The sequence below is a fragment of the Strongylocentrotus purpuratus genome, unplaced genomic scaffold (genome assembly GCF_000002235.5).
Source record: "Strongylocentrotus purpuratus isolate Spur 01 unplaced genomic scaffold, Spur_5.0 spur5_scaffold_18, whole genome shotgun sequence".
NCBI lineage: Eukaryota > Metazoa > Echinodermata > Echinoidea > Camarodonta > Strongylocentrotidae > Strongylocentrotus > Strongylocentrotus purpuratus.
Window position 1 is genome coordinate 14,403,455 of NW_022145603.1, and position 16,187 is coordinate 14,419,641.

At 36.8% G+C, this 16,187-nt stretch overlaps 1 protein-coding gene across 1 annotated transcript; it reads right to left on the reverse strand.

Moving 5' to 3' along the window:
• Nucleotides 1-1,804: 1,804 nt before the first annotated feature.
• LOC764276 (synaptonemal complex protein 3) lies at nt 1,805-15,951 on the reverse strand (the record flags this gene model as incomplete). Its single annotated transcript, XM_030989264.1, is given in 5 exon segments — nt 1,805-2,190; nt 9,884-9,981; nt 9,984-9,987; nt 14,964-15,062; nt 15,852-15,951. Coding segments are annotated over 5 exon segments (355 nt in total), but the record flags the coding sequence as incomplete, so codon positions are not given.
• Nucleotides 15,952-16,187: the final 236 nt, after the last annotated feature.

Genomic DNA, 16,187 nt, shown 5'->3' on the forward strand with positions numbered 1-16,187 from the left:
GTGAACCTACGATTAAAAATCAAATAAAGGTACTGATTAACTCTCCCGCCCCTTCAAATAGTACCATCGATATATGACCATTAAGACAAAACATTTAAAGCATTTCATGACAGCTTCGTGTAGAATCTCTTCGGTTTATTGCATAAAATCACACAATCTTACTACAAGAAACACCTGTATATCGTTTTGGCAATTCATTTTGGCAAGTTCAAAGATATGTTTGGATGGCACCTGAAGCATGTTAGAGGGAGCATATAACTTACGCACGGAATCTTACAACATTTTGGAACATTCAAAGTCGTGGCGAAATCTTCTCCCCTGATAAACATACATAAGACATAAGGATGTACAGGGTTCAGTAACAATCAAATGATAATAGTAACAGGTTCCGAAATTGAGCCATTCATTTTTCTCCAAGTTAATTTGTCGTTTTACTTTTATTTTCCGTGAAGACACAACATTTGCAAAATTTAACACTATCAACGCTACATGAACAATATTTCAAGGTATTATACAATATATCAAACATGAATAAATAATTTTCAAAAACAATTTCATATTCCAAACCATGTAATTTATATAAATATTAGTAGTCCGTTTGCAATACAGATAAAGTGGACGGACAATATTCAATAATTGATGCACGCACTTGAAAATAAGAATTCAACACAATCTTTTAAATTGACCGTGGAACCAGGCAAGATGACATTTTAAGTTTAATATAAACATATTTTACATAAACCATAATTCATATTTCAGATTATTAACAAAAAGTTCTAAAAATATAGTGAAAGATGAAATTAAATACCAAAATTGGATAGACTACATAAATCCTTTGAAAGAAACTGTGGATCTGTTTTTCTAAATTTCCCTTTGAAGGAATTCCAAATTGTTATTCAGAATATAATACATGTATAACATGACCGACAATATATATTGGTTTCAAGGTGAAAATAATGCGTTTTTTTTTACTCTTTTAGTACGATTCTTAGCTTTCCCCGAAAGAAAAAAAAATGCAGTAGACCTTATTCAATACCTCTTATCACAGATCTCTCTGTCTCTCTTTCTCTCAATCTTCTTTCCTATACCACCCATCACACCTATTCTTCTCTTTCTCTCTCTCTCTCTTCCTTTATCTGTCATTAGTTCTATCTGTCCCTCTATCTGCCATTCTGTCACTCCCTCTTCCTTCTCTCTCTCTCTCTCTCTCTCTCTCTCTCCATCACATATGCCATGCCCTATTGTCTTCTTGCCCTACTTTCTCTCTCTTTCTCTCCATTCCTTCATCTGCCATTAGTTCTATCTGTAAATTTATCTGCCCATCTTCCCCTTTAACTCCCTTATCTCTTTACCCCTCCCTTCCCCCCCCCCCCAAAAAAAAAATCAAGCATGAGGTAAAAGTTCAAATGAAGCAAAAATCATGATAATTTAGCCTTCACTCCAGACAGAGGTGGCAAAATGGACAACAAAAAAAACCCAAACAAAATGCCTAGAAGGTAAGCTATTTATAACTCCCCCCAAAAGCTACAATTTTGTGATCTAGACTAATAGAACTTAAATATCATAAACCATGTATGCCACTTCATATTTACAGAAATATGTGAAGTGCTAAGTCATTCACTTAGGAAGTACTCATTTTAAGTGTCGACTTGAGGTTAATACTATTAAATACACACAGGATAAATAATTCAATTATTTTGGATCACATCCAACAAAGCTTAGTTATGGTCTTCATTTAGCCATAACTGAACATCTAAATTTAGATTATCATATGTCATACTAACCTTGGATAATAAACAATGACGAGTACTAATGAATAGATACTATGTATTTTGTGAGAAAGTGGCTGAAAGTTGATAAGTCATTCTGAACTGTTTATCATAATCTGAAAGTAATGGATTTTGATTACCGGTAGTAAAATTGAGATGAATTTTTTCAAAAAATTAACACACAGTTAGAAGCACCAACACACATATGCATATAAGCGTCTTCATGTTTTGATAATTTGCCCTCCTGACCAAATTTCCTTCATTTTCTTTGGTGATTTGCTGTCGTAATATAATTTCTCTCTTCTCTTCTCTTCTGAATATCAACAGAGCTCAAAAGTGCAAATGGCCACCCACTCTTGCTTGAACTCTAGAAGAACATGGACTGCAGCGACTTGCGGAAGTTGGCCATTTCTTGGTGTTGCTGTCATATAGGGAAATAAGAAGGGGAGTCGCAAAAAGAGAGGGGGTGGAGGAGAAGGGAGAGGGGGGAAGGGGAAGAGAGGGGAGAAGGGGAAGAGAGGGGCGAGAGAGAGAGGGGGAAGAGAGAGAGAGGGAGGGCAGAAGAGAGAGAGGAAGAGAGGGAGGGAGAGAGAGAGGAAGAGAGACAGGGGGAGGAAGAGAGACAGGGGAAGAGAGAGAGAGAGAGAGAGAGAGGGAGGGCAAGAGAGAGGAAAAAAAGGGGGGAAGGGAGAGAAAAAGAGGGGGAAGAGAAAGAAAGCGAGGGGGAGAGAGAGAGAGAGACAAAGGGAGGAAGAGGGATGGAGAGGAAAAGGGGAGAAAGAGAGAAGGAGGAAGATAGAGAGGAAAAGAGGGGGAGGAAGAGAGAGAGAGAGAGAGAGAGAGAAAGAAGAAGTTTTAATATCAAAGACATGAATACAATCAAAAAGATGCTTTGTAATGTATCTTTTTCAACAAGTATCTCAAGAGAGTTGACTCTCATGACTATATTCCAAGGATTAATTTTTAGGGGAATTCCCCTTCTCTCTGAAAGTCATCATGGGTGGTAGCAGAAGAATCAGAGTAAGCACAATGATGAGAGTATCATTAAAAATAGGAAAGGTGAAGAGAGCTATAAATTCTTCATATTTGAGATCATCACAAGGGGAATCTCCTAGTAGTCATATGGTCAATATAAGTCATGATCCTAAACGTTGAGAACTCAGGTGTTTATGGGAATATTCTTTTTCATAGGATAAACTCTCAAAGTGCAATTAAGAGATTTTGTTTATCGTTTTATTCATTTAATTATTTATTATTCAATAAATGAATTCAAATATTTATTTGTTATTGTTGCTGATTTTAAAGACAAATTAAAAACACACTTTCAACTAAAATGTCCATGCGGATGGTATTACACGAATGAATTAGACTTCAAATTACCTTACACCGAAAATATATAATACAAACATATTAAAAAAAAATAAGGCATTATATATAAATGAATGATTATATAGTTTTACATATAGCAGAAGTAAAGAGAGATAGATATATGTCTATTATTTATTGATCTATTGATATATCTATTCAGGCAGGATGATGAGACAACAGTTATGCATCACTAGACAAGTCTATTTCATCATTAAAGAATGGAGAAGGTTATTATGAATAAGTGTTTTTTTAAACACAAATTTGGAGAGATCTCAATTTGGGAAATTCCCTCTATCAGTGTGTAGTGATCTCATCTTTAAAATTCACAACTCTCTGATCGTTTGTCATGATTTTCTCAGACTTTCACCTATATGATTCTTTAACATGGTCTGTTTTTTAAACGAGCCAAAATTACTATGTAAGAAAGTGAACTGAACTGAATTTTAAGAGGCAATAACTCTTATCTCCACTTTTAATAGGTATCAAAAACAATGGTACTATATAGCATTTGATTGATGGATCAAGTTTAGTCTAGCTGATACAATTATAAGGCAAAGGACAATGGATAATATAAAATCTGATACACCATTTAGTTTTGTGGGTCACGAACCTAATAACATGATTGCAACTATTTTTCAAAAAATTAGCCGGAGAGCAATTTCAATACTCTATTGTATGTACATGTACATGTGTGTACCATTCAAATCATGTTCAGATTACATAACACACCGTTGTCGTGTTCGCACATTCAAATAGGGGACGCACAAGTCTCAGCTTGATTTTTCAAAATTGATTGCGATCTGGTTTTATGTTTCTGCAGTGAAGGTACTCACCAAGTGATAATTATATCCAAATTTGAATGGCCAACCATAGCAGAGTATACAAAAATAATTAATTTTTTTCTTCTTTTCAATAGTACGTCTTTTATACTGTTAGCCCGATGACTACTATGAATTCTCTCTTTCCTATGACCTTAAAGGTAATACAAAGTTTTGGTATGGGGTCATAAATTTGTTCAAATGAACATATTGGAAGCATATGCGATCCTATAATTTTCAGTGATCGTTGTCGCGGTTGAAATCAAGTCTCAAGTTATGAAATTGTAAATAATAAACTCTTTATGTTGTATAGCTCCCTCTCAAGGTCAATATATTAATTAAGCTATAAAACAATGTTTCTTGACTAAAATCGACCAATTAGCTATTTCCGTTTGGGAATTAAATATCACAACTACATATTCTGAGATTTTCATGGTCGCAGCTACCATTGTTTGCCGTAGGCGCTATTTGAAATTTATCAAAATTTTTATATTCAATTTTTCTCGAAAACAGAAGTGTTTTAGGGTCTAAATTTTCTAGTGCCTATAATTCATCCACAAGGTTATCCAATTATATTAAAATTGTAAAGAATCATTATCGACCCAATTCTGAAATTTCCCGAAACTTTGTATTACCTTTAAAGAGAAGGTAACTTCAAGTTCTAGGAAAGTGAAAAATAATTTTGTGAGCTTTTCTTTTCTTCTTTTTATGCTAGTGTTGAAAAGTATCACAGACAGAAATTTCCACTGAAAATGTGAAAAGAATGGCTCTTCTCAAATGCCCTCATATTCAAAATATGACAAGTAACAGCTTAAGGTTCTGTTCCACAAATTTCATGCCACATATTTTTGTGCAGTCTTTCTGCATACATTGTATGCGATTCTTCGCAAGACTTGAGCAGTTTCCAAAACCTTGTAGTATATACCAATACTTACATTATCAACCTTTCCAATCGCTTTCATAGTTTCTTTCAGATTGTTTTATGTTAATTGTTTTATTTTCTTATAGATTGAATTAAAATGTTAATTTGAGGTCAATTTGATACATCCTACCAATACACACAATGTTATTTTTCTCCAGGTCACTGGTACACTTTAATGGTAGTTTTAGCCAGCATCTTGGAACGTATTGAATCAATATGTCATGTACCCTTAAAACTTACATATCGCCTTTTACTGGTATATATTGTATTACTGTTGTTAACTGACTAGCCTAGATATGATAGACTATGTTATGTCTTTGATGAATCATCTTGAATCCATATAAAGTGTACCCTGGGAGGATGGTTTTTGTATCATATTTCATTTTTTATCGGACATATCAAAGAAGTATTGCTAAATGACTAGCCTACAAATGATAGACAATGTATTCATTTGTTGAATCAATATTCAAGTGTACTACTAAGGGGAAAACGGAATAGAGACTGTCATTTTGACTTTTACGGTTTAATTTCATCCCATCCAGTAGGTTTTTTTTTTTAATGCTTAATTTCATTTTTGTAATAGAAATGTTTGTTTAGCAATTGTTAAATACTTTCTCAACTCTTTCGGTCAAACAACTTCCTTTTTTTCTTCTCCATTCCGTCCTTCCCACCGTCTTGGTTCTTCAACATGAAAGTATATTATTACAATGACTTACAATATGTATTTTAGTTTTGTATATGTTTATATCTCTCTATATTTTTAACTTGTTTGTAAATCGAACATTTTCAGCCTACGAGCTGCTTGTTTGATGTGATTTCTCAATAAACCAAACCAATTCAATTCAACTACTAGTAATATGAAAGTTCAACCAGTAATGAAATCAGTAATTTATCAAAGCCTAGCTTATTTGGGGACAACTCCCCCACCTGAACACTCAGAATCATGCATTGGTAATTTCTTCAATTGGTCACTCTTTCCGCACGGCTGCACTTGATAATTGATTGCATATTGTAACATGAAGAAGAAGAAGAAGAAGAAGAAATGAAGATAACAAGAAGAAGGAGGATAGGAGAAGAAGAAGAAGTGGAGGAAGGGAAACAAGAAAGGAAAGGAGACGTAACATGAAAAGAATAGCAGCAAGAAGGACATCAGTCCTACTTGATAGCTTTGTACACACCAGAGAGAGACAGAGAGAGAGAAGAGGATAATGAAGGAGAAGAAGTAGAAGTAGAAGAAGAAGAAGAAGAAGGACAAGGAAGAGGAGGATGAAGGAGAAGAAAGAAGAACAAAAATCAGTATTACTTGATAGCTTTGTACACAAAAGAGAGAGAGAGAGAAGAGAGAGAGAGAAAAATAAAGGAGATGGAGAAGAAGAAGAAGAGAGGAAGAAGAAGAAGGAGAAGAAAGAAGAAGAAGGAGAAGAGAGGAGGAAGAAGAAGAAGGAGAAGAAGAGGAGGAAGAAGAAGAAGGAGAAGAAGGAGAAGCAGCAGGAGAAAGAAGAAGAAAGAAGAAGAAGAAAAGAAGAAGAAGAAGAAGAAGAAGAAGAGAGAAGAAGAAGAAGGAGAAGAAGCACGGAAGAAGAAGAAGAAGAAGAAGAAGAAGAAGAGAAGATCAAGAAAGAAGAAGAAGAAGGAGAAGAAGGAGAAGAAGCAGGAGAAAGAAGAAGAGAAGAAGAAGAAGAAGAAGAAGAAGAAGGAGAAGAAGCACGAGAAGAAGAAGAAGAAGAGAAGAAGAAGAAGATCGAAGAAGAAGAAATATTTGCAAGCTTAGTGTGTTTTCCAAAAAGTTCATGAATATCATCAGCATCCTTGGCCCAACTAAATGAAATATACAATCACTCATAAACTGTAATTGTAGATTATAATTGTACTATGATGTGACAATAAGATTCACTGAAACAATGATTCATTTGACTTTCAAATCGGTCATGAAGTTTTGTTGTTATTTATTGGCTCAACCACATACATGTACATGAGTACCATTTCCTCTCTTTTCCCTTTTTTCTTTTTCTTTTAAGGATAACTATTCAACAACTTCAAAGTGAAAATGGAAGTACATGAATCTAATGTGGCCATTTGTAGTCTATGCCTTAGATAACTGGGACAAAGAATGGATGAATGAATAACAAAACATGATGCGATATCATACCAATCAAAAATGAAACATCTTCTGACTGATCAGCATTTGACAAAAGTGGGAAGAAAAAAAAGAAGAAAGAAAACTGTATATGCAATTTCGTAATCAGTATGGCGATGCAGTAATAAAACTAAAGAGTTAGTAACCACATTCTTTAGCCTATATAGCGGTACATACAATTATTGAACCGAATTAGTGAAAAATTATTTGTTGAATTGTGCTATCAGAGAGATCATATATATATTTTTTTTTGGGGGGGGGGGGGGGTGGGGGCAGTGGGGTAAATACTAGTACTGTAAATGGAAAAGTGATATGAAAAGCATTCATTGCCTAATTATAGCTCTTTTAATTTCCCTTGCATTTCTTAATACATGTATCTTGGTGTTGGATTGGATGTCTGATTTGTCAACAGTGTTCCATTTCTATCAATTGTTGTTAAACCACATGAAGCTACACAGGTAGAAAACAAGCTATTAGCTGCATGCACTCTTTGAGAAGTGTATTTTCAGTTATAAGTGGATGGTCAAGAGAGGGCGCTAGACCCATAACTTCAACATTGCATCTGTTTTTATGAATATGGTTTACTGAATGACAATTTGGGGGTCTGCTATTTTTTCTTTTCTTTTCTTTCAATCCAGATTGAAATGGATTGCCTAGGTTTTAGATGCCCATACCTTTTCAATGTTAAATATGGAGGTATTTTCTTTCATTTTGAAGTCCAGAAATGTAACTTCCATCCTGTTTATATCAACAGATAAATTAATAAAAGTCATTGTAAAGCTTTTTGAATGCCTATTAAATGCAATCCTTTATTTTCTCCTCCAAATGTTTTTTTTTTCTCCACAAACAAAAATGAATCTGTCAAGAAAGGACTAAAATTGCTTTGACATTGTGGCATCATCATTTTAAACACTCACTGAGTTCTATAAATGAATTATCTAGTAGGCCTATATATATATATCACACTGTTGGTCATAATGATGGAATATTTATTTTTACCCCCAGTTTAGGGAAGGATTTGAAAAAATTATTTTATTTCTAATAGATCTAGATAATGGCATACATTCTCAGATTTTATTGAATATTAATTTGCGAGTGTTTGTTTTTGCGTGACTGCTAAATCATATGTGTGCTACTATGCTAATCAGCTAGGGAACCTACGTCCTTAAATCATAATTGACAGTAATGAGGATTAATGCCTCACAAAAGGGCACTAATATAGCTGATCGACACGATTTTTTATCCTGGGGCCTCACAGTAACATGGCCATTGCTTAGCCCCTGAATCATGACTTTACGCAGTGTTTTGCTAGGGTACGCTGCCCCTTCCCACAAATCCCCCCAAACGAAGAAAATGCAATAAATGTCAAAAATTCATTGCATTTCCCCCCGGCCCCCAACAGGAAAAATTCCTCTATGTGGCCATGCCTTGAACCATAATGCACGGCCCTACCGAATATTATTTCTGTTGGGGGCCGGGGGGAAATGCAATGAATTTTTGACAATTTATTGCATTTCTTCGTTTTGGGGGATTTGTGGAAGGGGCCGCGTACCCTAGCAAACACTGCGTACAGTCATGATTCAGGGGCTAAGCAATGGCCTCGTTACTGTGAGGCCCCAGGATAAAAATCGTGTCGATCAGCTATATATTAGTGCCCTTTTGTGAGGCACTAATCCTCATTACTGTCAATTATGACTTAAGGACGTAGGTCCCTTATCTGATTAGCATAGAAGAACACATATTGATTAAGCAGTCACGCAAACAAACACTCGCAAATTAATATCAATAAAATCTGAGAATGTATGCATTATCTAGATCTATTAGAAATAAATAATTTTTTCAAATCCTTCCCTAAACTGGGGTAAAAATAAATATTCCATCATTATGACCAACAGTGTATATATCAGTGTGATTCATATACAAACAAGTTACAATCGAGTAGGTAGTTGTATACCGAAAGTTGGAAATGAAAGTAAAATAATGATGATCAATGATCTTAGTTTATAATTCTTAGAATGTCAGTGATAAACAATAAATTGGGCGTGTATTAGTTTGAATAATGCAGGTAATAAGGTAAGACGTTAAAAGATGGGAGTTGTTGCTACCTTGTTTGGCGTTCAACAATAAGGGAGAGCAACGTCGATCTGGCATTGCTCAGTGGCTGCCGGGCTCACGATCAATTGGGCAAAAAGAATTTTTGTTTCGGTTTAATAAAATTAAGTGGACTATTAGGCTATAATTGTTATTATTTATATGATGTTTTTGTTTTGTTTTTGTGTTTTACTCTTTTGTTTATCAAAAGAGGGTCATATAGTAATAGTTTCACACAATTGGCGATTCATTACTGTTTTCTAGGCTTGTGTTTTTTAACTTTAAGGTTAACTTGTAGTGAAGGTCTATGTGGTTGCAGCCGAGGTTTAGGAAACTTAAACTTTACTCAAAGTTTTAAACCGTGAACAATGTTATAGTTAGCGTGATAACCCTGAACCAAGGCGATCCTAACTAAAATTTAAGTAAGCATAGACAACAATCATCAAGGTTTTGACAGCTGGAAGGTAAAAATTGCTTGGCTTGTTTGTCTGTTATACCGACTGCTATATAAAAAAAAAAAGCATGTGTTTGCTTGTAAGTAAGCAGCCAGAGACGAACGGCTTTAAGTTCTCTCCAAGGGACTTGGTTATGAGGATTATACGCCTTACCAAAGGACACTAGCTCATCGACTTTCATGACCTTCTGCGCATGGAAATTGATGACCCTCTCCCTTGAATTCCACCAAGTCCTGATTGCGCTAATTATGACAGTGCATGTTTGGAGACTGCTGACGGTATACGGGTGCTATGTGAACAAAGTTATTGGTGTAACTACTTACTGTATCCATGAGAATCTTCTTGTGGAGGAGATTAAGCTCCTTCTTGAGTTCTCCTTGGACGTTGGTCTCTGGCCCTGATGACACTGCTCCAACTCTCCCATCGTCTAGAGAGAGAGAGAGAGAGAGAGAGAGAGAGTGAGAGACAATTATACATGAGGGCAAGTGGTAAAAAGAGGCAAGGAGAAGAAAGAGAAGACAGGGAGACAGGGAGAGAGACAAAAGAGAGAGAGAGAGAGAGAGAGAGAGAGAGAAAAGAGAGTGTGTGTGAGAGACAAGTTATGAAAAAGGCAAATGGAGTGAGAAAGAGGGTGAGAGTGGTAAAGAGAAGGCAGAGAAGAAAGAGGAGAGAGAGAGAGAGGGAGAGAGAAAAAAAAGAGAGAGAGAGAGAGAGAGAGACAATTATACATGAGGGCAAGTGGTAAAAAGAGGCAAGGAGAAGAAAGAGAAGACAGGGAGAGAGACAAAAAAAAAAGAGAGAGAAAGAGAGAGTATGTGTGAGAGACAATTATGAAAAGGCAAATGGAGTGAGAAAGAGGGTGAGAGTGGTAAAGAGAGGCAAGGAGAAGAAAGAGAAGAGAGAGAGAGAGAGAGAGAGAGGGAGAGAGAAAAAAAGAGAGAGAGAGAGAGAGAGAGACAATTATACATGAGGGCAAGTGGTAAAAAGAGGCAAGGAGAAGAAAGAGAAGACAGGGAGACAGGGAGAGAGACAAAAAAAAAGAGAGAGAAAGAGAGAGTATGTGTGTGAGAGACAATTATGAAAAGGCAAATGGAGTGACAAAGAGGGTGAGAGTGGTAAAGAGAGGCAAGGAGAGAAAAGAGAAGAGAGAGAGAGAGAGGGAGAGAGAAAAAAAGAGAGAGAGAGAGAGAGACAATTATACATGAGGGCAAGTGGTAAAAAGAGGCAAGGAGAAGAAAGAGAAGACAGGGAGAGAGACAAAAAAAAAGAGAGAGAAAGAGAGAGTATGTGTGAGAGACAATTATGAAAGGCAAATGGAGTGACAAAGAGGGTGAGAGTGGTAAAGAGAGGCAAGGAGAAGAAAGAGAAGAGAGAGAGAGAGAGGGAGAGAGAAAAAAAGAGAGAGAGAGACAATTATACATGAGGGCAAGTGGTAAAAAGAGGCAAGGAGAAGAAAGAGAAGACAGGGAGAGAGACAAAAAAAAAAGAGAGAGAAAGAGAGAGTATGTGTGAGAGACAATTATGAAAAGGCAAATGGAGTGAGAAAGAGGGTGAGAGTGGTAAAGAGAGGCAAGGAGAAGAAAGAGAAGAGAGAGAGAGAGAGAGAGAGGGAGAGAGAAAAAAAGAGAGAGAGAGAGAGAGAGACAATTATACATGAGGGCAAGTGGTAAAAAGAGGCAAGGAGAAGAAAGAGAAGACAGGGAGACAGGAGAGAGAGAAAAAAAAAGAGAGAAAGAGAGAGTATGTGTGAGAGACAATTATGAAAAGGCAAATGGAGTGACAAAGAGGGTGAGAGTGGTAAAGAGAGGCAAGGAGAAGAAAGAGAAGAGAGAGAGAGAGAGAGGGAGAGAGAAAAAAAGAGAGAGAGAGAGAGAGAGAGACAATTATACATGAGGGCAAGTGGTAAAAAGAGGCAAGGAGAAGAAAGAGAAGACAGGGAGACAGGGAGAGAGACAAAAAAAAAGAGAGAGAAAGAGAGAGTATGTGTGAGAGACAATTATGAAAAGGCAAATGGAGTGACAAAGAGGGTGAGAGTGGTAAAGAGAGGCAAGGAGAAGAAAGAGAAGAGAGAGAGAGAGAGGGAGAGAGAAAAAAAGAGAGAGAGAGAGAGAGACAATTATACATGAGGGCAAGTGGTAAAAAGAGGCAAGGAGAAGAAAGAGAAGACAGGGAGAGAGACAAAAAAAAGAGAGAGAAAGAGAGAGTATGTGTGAGAGACAATTATGAAAAGGCAAATGGAGTGAGAAAGGGGTGAGAGTGGTAAAGAGAGGCAAGGAGAAGAAAGAGAAGAGAGAGAGAGAGAGAGAGAGGGAGAGAGAAAAAAAGAGAGAGAGAGAGAGAGAGACAATTATACATGAGGCAAGTGGTAAAAAGAGGCAAGGAGAAGAAAGAGAAGACAGGGAGAGAGACAAAAAAAAAGAGAGAGAAAGAGAGAGTATGTGTGAGAGACAATTATGAAAAGGCAAATGGAGTGAGAAAGAGGGTGAGAGTGGTAAAGAGAGGCAAGGAGAAGGAAGAGAAGAAGAGAGGGAGAGAAACACAAAGACAGAGAGAGAGAAAGAGAAAATTATGGAAAGGTAATACAGTGATAGACAGAGGGCGAGTGGCAAAAAGAGGCAAAGAGAAGAGACAGAGAGAGAGAGAGAGAGAGAGAGCAAGAGAAAGTGAATGACAATTATGGAAAGGCAAATAAGAGAGGAGTTTGAACGGCAATTAAAAGAAGCAAGGAGAAGACAAAGTAAAAGAGAGGGAGAAAGACAAACACACAGAGAGAAAGAGAGAGAGAGACACACACTTATGAAAAGGCAAATGGTAAAGAGAGTCAAGGAGAAGAAAGAGAAAAAGAGAGACAGAGGAAGAGAGACAGAGAGAAAAAGAGAGAGGCAATTATGAAAAGGCATATAAAGTGAGAGACGGAGGGTGAGTGGCAAAAAAAAGGCAAGGAGAAGAAAGAGAAAAACAGAGGGAGAGAGACACAAAGACAGAGAGAGAGAGAGAGAGAGGAAAAACCAGTTGCAACTGGTCCAGTTAAAACCAGTTAAAGCCAACTGGTAACCCTGGAAATTGAAATGGGCCAGTTGAACCAGACCAGTTGAATTTTGACTGGACCAGTTAGAATTCAACTGGTCAAATTCTAACTGGTCCAGTTGGAATTCGACTGGCCCATTTCAATTTCCAGGGTTACGAGTTGGATTTAACTGGTCTAACTGGACCATTCAACTGCCAATTGAAAACTTAATTAGTAATTAAAGGCATAAGTAGCACTTGTACTAATTAATTTTGCCAATTGGCAACAACCAAGACTAGATCGTCTGCAATTTCCAATGTAAAGGCATTGGTAATAAGTAGACTTGTTAACTGACTATTTTGAATATATTTGTATTTTATCAAATCTATTTTAGTTCATAGTTAATGTTTTCCCTAATTTATGTTTAATTAAATGTTATTTACACGAAGTAATGAAATGGCCTAATAATTGGCAATTTGTATTTGTAGTATTTTAGAAATGAATTGCACATAACTAAATCATCAGTAATTAAGGAATATGCTGTAAATTCAGATAAATTGTATTGAAACATAGATGTGCACGCACCCCATATCCATTATGCAAATTAACTGGTGTCAACTGGAAATATGCACACGAACCAGTTAGAATTTGACCAGTTGGAATTCAACTGGTCAAATTCTAACTGGTCCAGTTGTATTTCAACTGGTCAGATTTTTAACTGGTCCAGTTGTATTTCAACTGGTCAGATTTTTAACTGGTCCAGTTGGAATTCAACTGGTCAAATTCTAACTGGTCCCAGTTGGCATTCAACTGGTCAAATTCTAACTGGTCCAGTTGGCATTCAACTGGTCAAATTCTAACTGGTCCAGTTGGAATTAACAGACCAGTTATCAACTGGCGTAACAGACCAGTTATCAACTAGTGCAACTGGAAATATGCCATGCACAGATCAGTTATCAACTGGTGCAACTGGAAGTATGCAAACAGACCAGTTATCAACTGGTGTAACTGGTCATTATAAGGACTGGTTCCAGTTAAATGAAATGCAGTCGCACCAAATATCCGCTTGATGTGCATCATGGACCAGTTAGAATCAACTGGAACCAGTTGAATCTAACTGGTTCCAGTTGAAGTTAACTGGAACCAGTTGGAAATTTCAACTGGTGGTAACTGATTTTTCCTTCGGGGGGGGGGGGGGGATGAGACAATTATGAAAAGGCAAATAGAGTGAGACAAAGGGTGAGAGTGGCAAAGAGAGGCAAGGAGAAGAAAGAGAAAGAGAGAGAGAGAGAGAGATTGGGGGGGGGGTAGGAGAGAGGGAAATAAAAAAGGATTTCAATTAGATAATTAGATGTAATGATGGATGTAATAGTGACAAATGTAATACACTTCCCAAATCAAATCAAATACAGGTATATGAAAAACAAGTTTATGCAACAATTCAATAATAACCAGTCAATCCATATAAATTTCCCATCATCTATGATGAAGAATATTTTGTTTCAGAGCATAATATGCACTTTAAAAGGCCTGTCTTCATCAGCTTGAGTTTGCCAAATATTATCCCGAAGCTCAAAATTGTGTCTTCACCAGACCGTTACGCTCATCACAAACTAGCAACGACGTGTGCAAATTAGCCCACTATTTTTCCTAATTATCGGGATATTTAGGAAACAAGACCAAGATTTCTCCGGATATTTTCTCGACCAATATCCCGCTAATTGCAACTGCGGGCTGATGAAGACCCAAGTGAACTGGTTAATTTGCAATCAGGATAATTAAAATACTGGGTTATTTGGCAAACTCGAGCTGATTAAAGGTAATACAAAGTTTTGGTATTGGGTCATGATTTGGTTCAAATGAACATATTGGAAGGTTATGCGATACTACAATATTCAGTGATCGTTGTCGCGGTTGAAATCGAGTTTAAAGTTATGAAATTGTTAATAATAAACTATTTATGTTGTATAGCTCCCTCTCAAGGTCAATATATTAATTAAGCTATAAAAAATGTTTCTTGACTAAAATCGACCGATAAGCTCTTCCTGTTTGGAAATTATATATCACGACTACATATTCTGAGATTTTCATGGTCGCAGCTAACATACGGCCGTACGGCCGTAGGCGCTATTTAAAATTTATCAAAATTTACCGGGAGCACCAGTAAATTTTTATATTCCATTTTTCTCGACAGCAGAAATGTTTTAGGGCTAAATTTTCTAGTGCTTATAATACATCTACAGTGGCACCAAAATATATCAAAATTGTAAAGAATCACTATCTACCAATTTTCGAAATTTCCCAAAACTTTGTATTACCTTTAAGACGGGCCTACTGACAATATCATACCGTTGCAGGTTAAGCTAGGGTCGACCTCTAAGCCTGGATGGACATACCTTATTGTATTGTTCAAAGAGCTGTCGGACGTTCTTGAGTCGTTGATTCATGGCGATGCACGACTGCTGTACCACCCTCTGTTGTTGCTTCAGCATCATCTGGAACAAATTTTTCAACAAAAAAAATCATGATATGCTAGAGGTCTCGTTGTCGAGTGGATATGTCAACGGACTGTGGATCACAAGGTCCGCGGTTCAAGTCCCGCCGCAGCACTGTCCTTTGGCAAGTCATTGATCTACATTTGCCACTCTCCACCCAGGTGTTAAATGGGTACCTGGTAGGATTTGAAAGTTAATGTGGTTGGATTAGCAGGTGGCACTTGTAAAATGGTGACTAGCTGGAATGCTCCCCAGGGAGTGGAAAATGTGCATACATTGTGTTGCGGTTAAGCCTGAATCCGATGACTGGGTAATAATATGTGCTGTGCCTAGAAATAAAGTATTAGGCGCATTATAAATGTGAGCTATTAATATTATATGCCACTAAATTAAAAGCCCCACTGCACTATAGCTACTTGCGCCCTCTATATAGCAAACAATGCCTAAGCGGTGACCATTGGGCCCCCATGGTCTCCTTTTTCTTTTTTAATTAATTGAGACCTTATTGGATGATTTAAGATAAACACCTGCCACATAGTGACCACCATGCAGGAGGTTTAATCCCTCCTGGCCAAACTTATTAAATGATACCAAGCTATATACGGTTAAGACCTATTCAGAAATCACCAATAACCATTACAATAATTACAATGATGAATAGCTCACATGTGAATAATACCACTGATATAAGATACAAATGTATGCAAGAGCAGTAGAGGAAGAAAAATTAAAGCAAAATATAACTACACTAAATGATCATGATGATAATGATTACGAGTTATTATATACCTGAAGTTTTTCCTCATTTTCTTTCATCTTCTTCATATCGGAGTCCCATTGGTCCAGTACAGAGGTCAGTTGTTTGGTGTACTCGCCGTGAAGTCTCTGTCTGCATGAAACAGAAAAAAAAAGACACAATTTTGTAATTAAATTCATGGAATTGTATGTACATGTATGTGTTGATAGATCCCTCCTTAACATCGTATTGGAAAGACATCTTCAGTTTGTTGCTGTAACAACATCCAATGTGATCTAATTGAGACTATAATTTTTATAGTGCAAGAGGAGGCGCCATAGAACCTTCAAATATGACTGAACAAACCATACAGCCTGAAAGAGTATGTT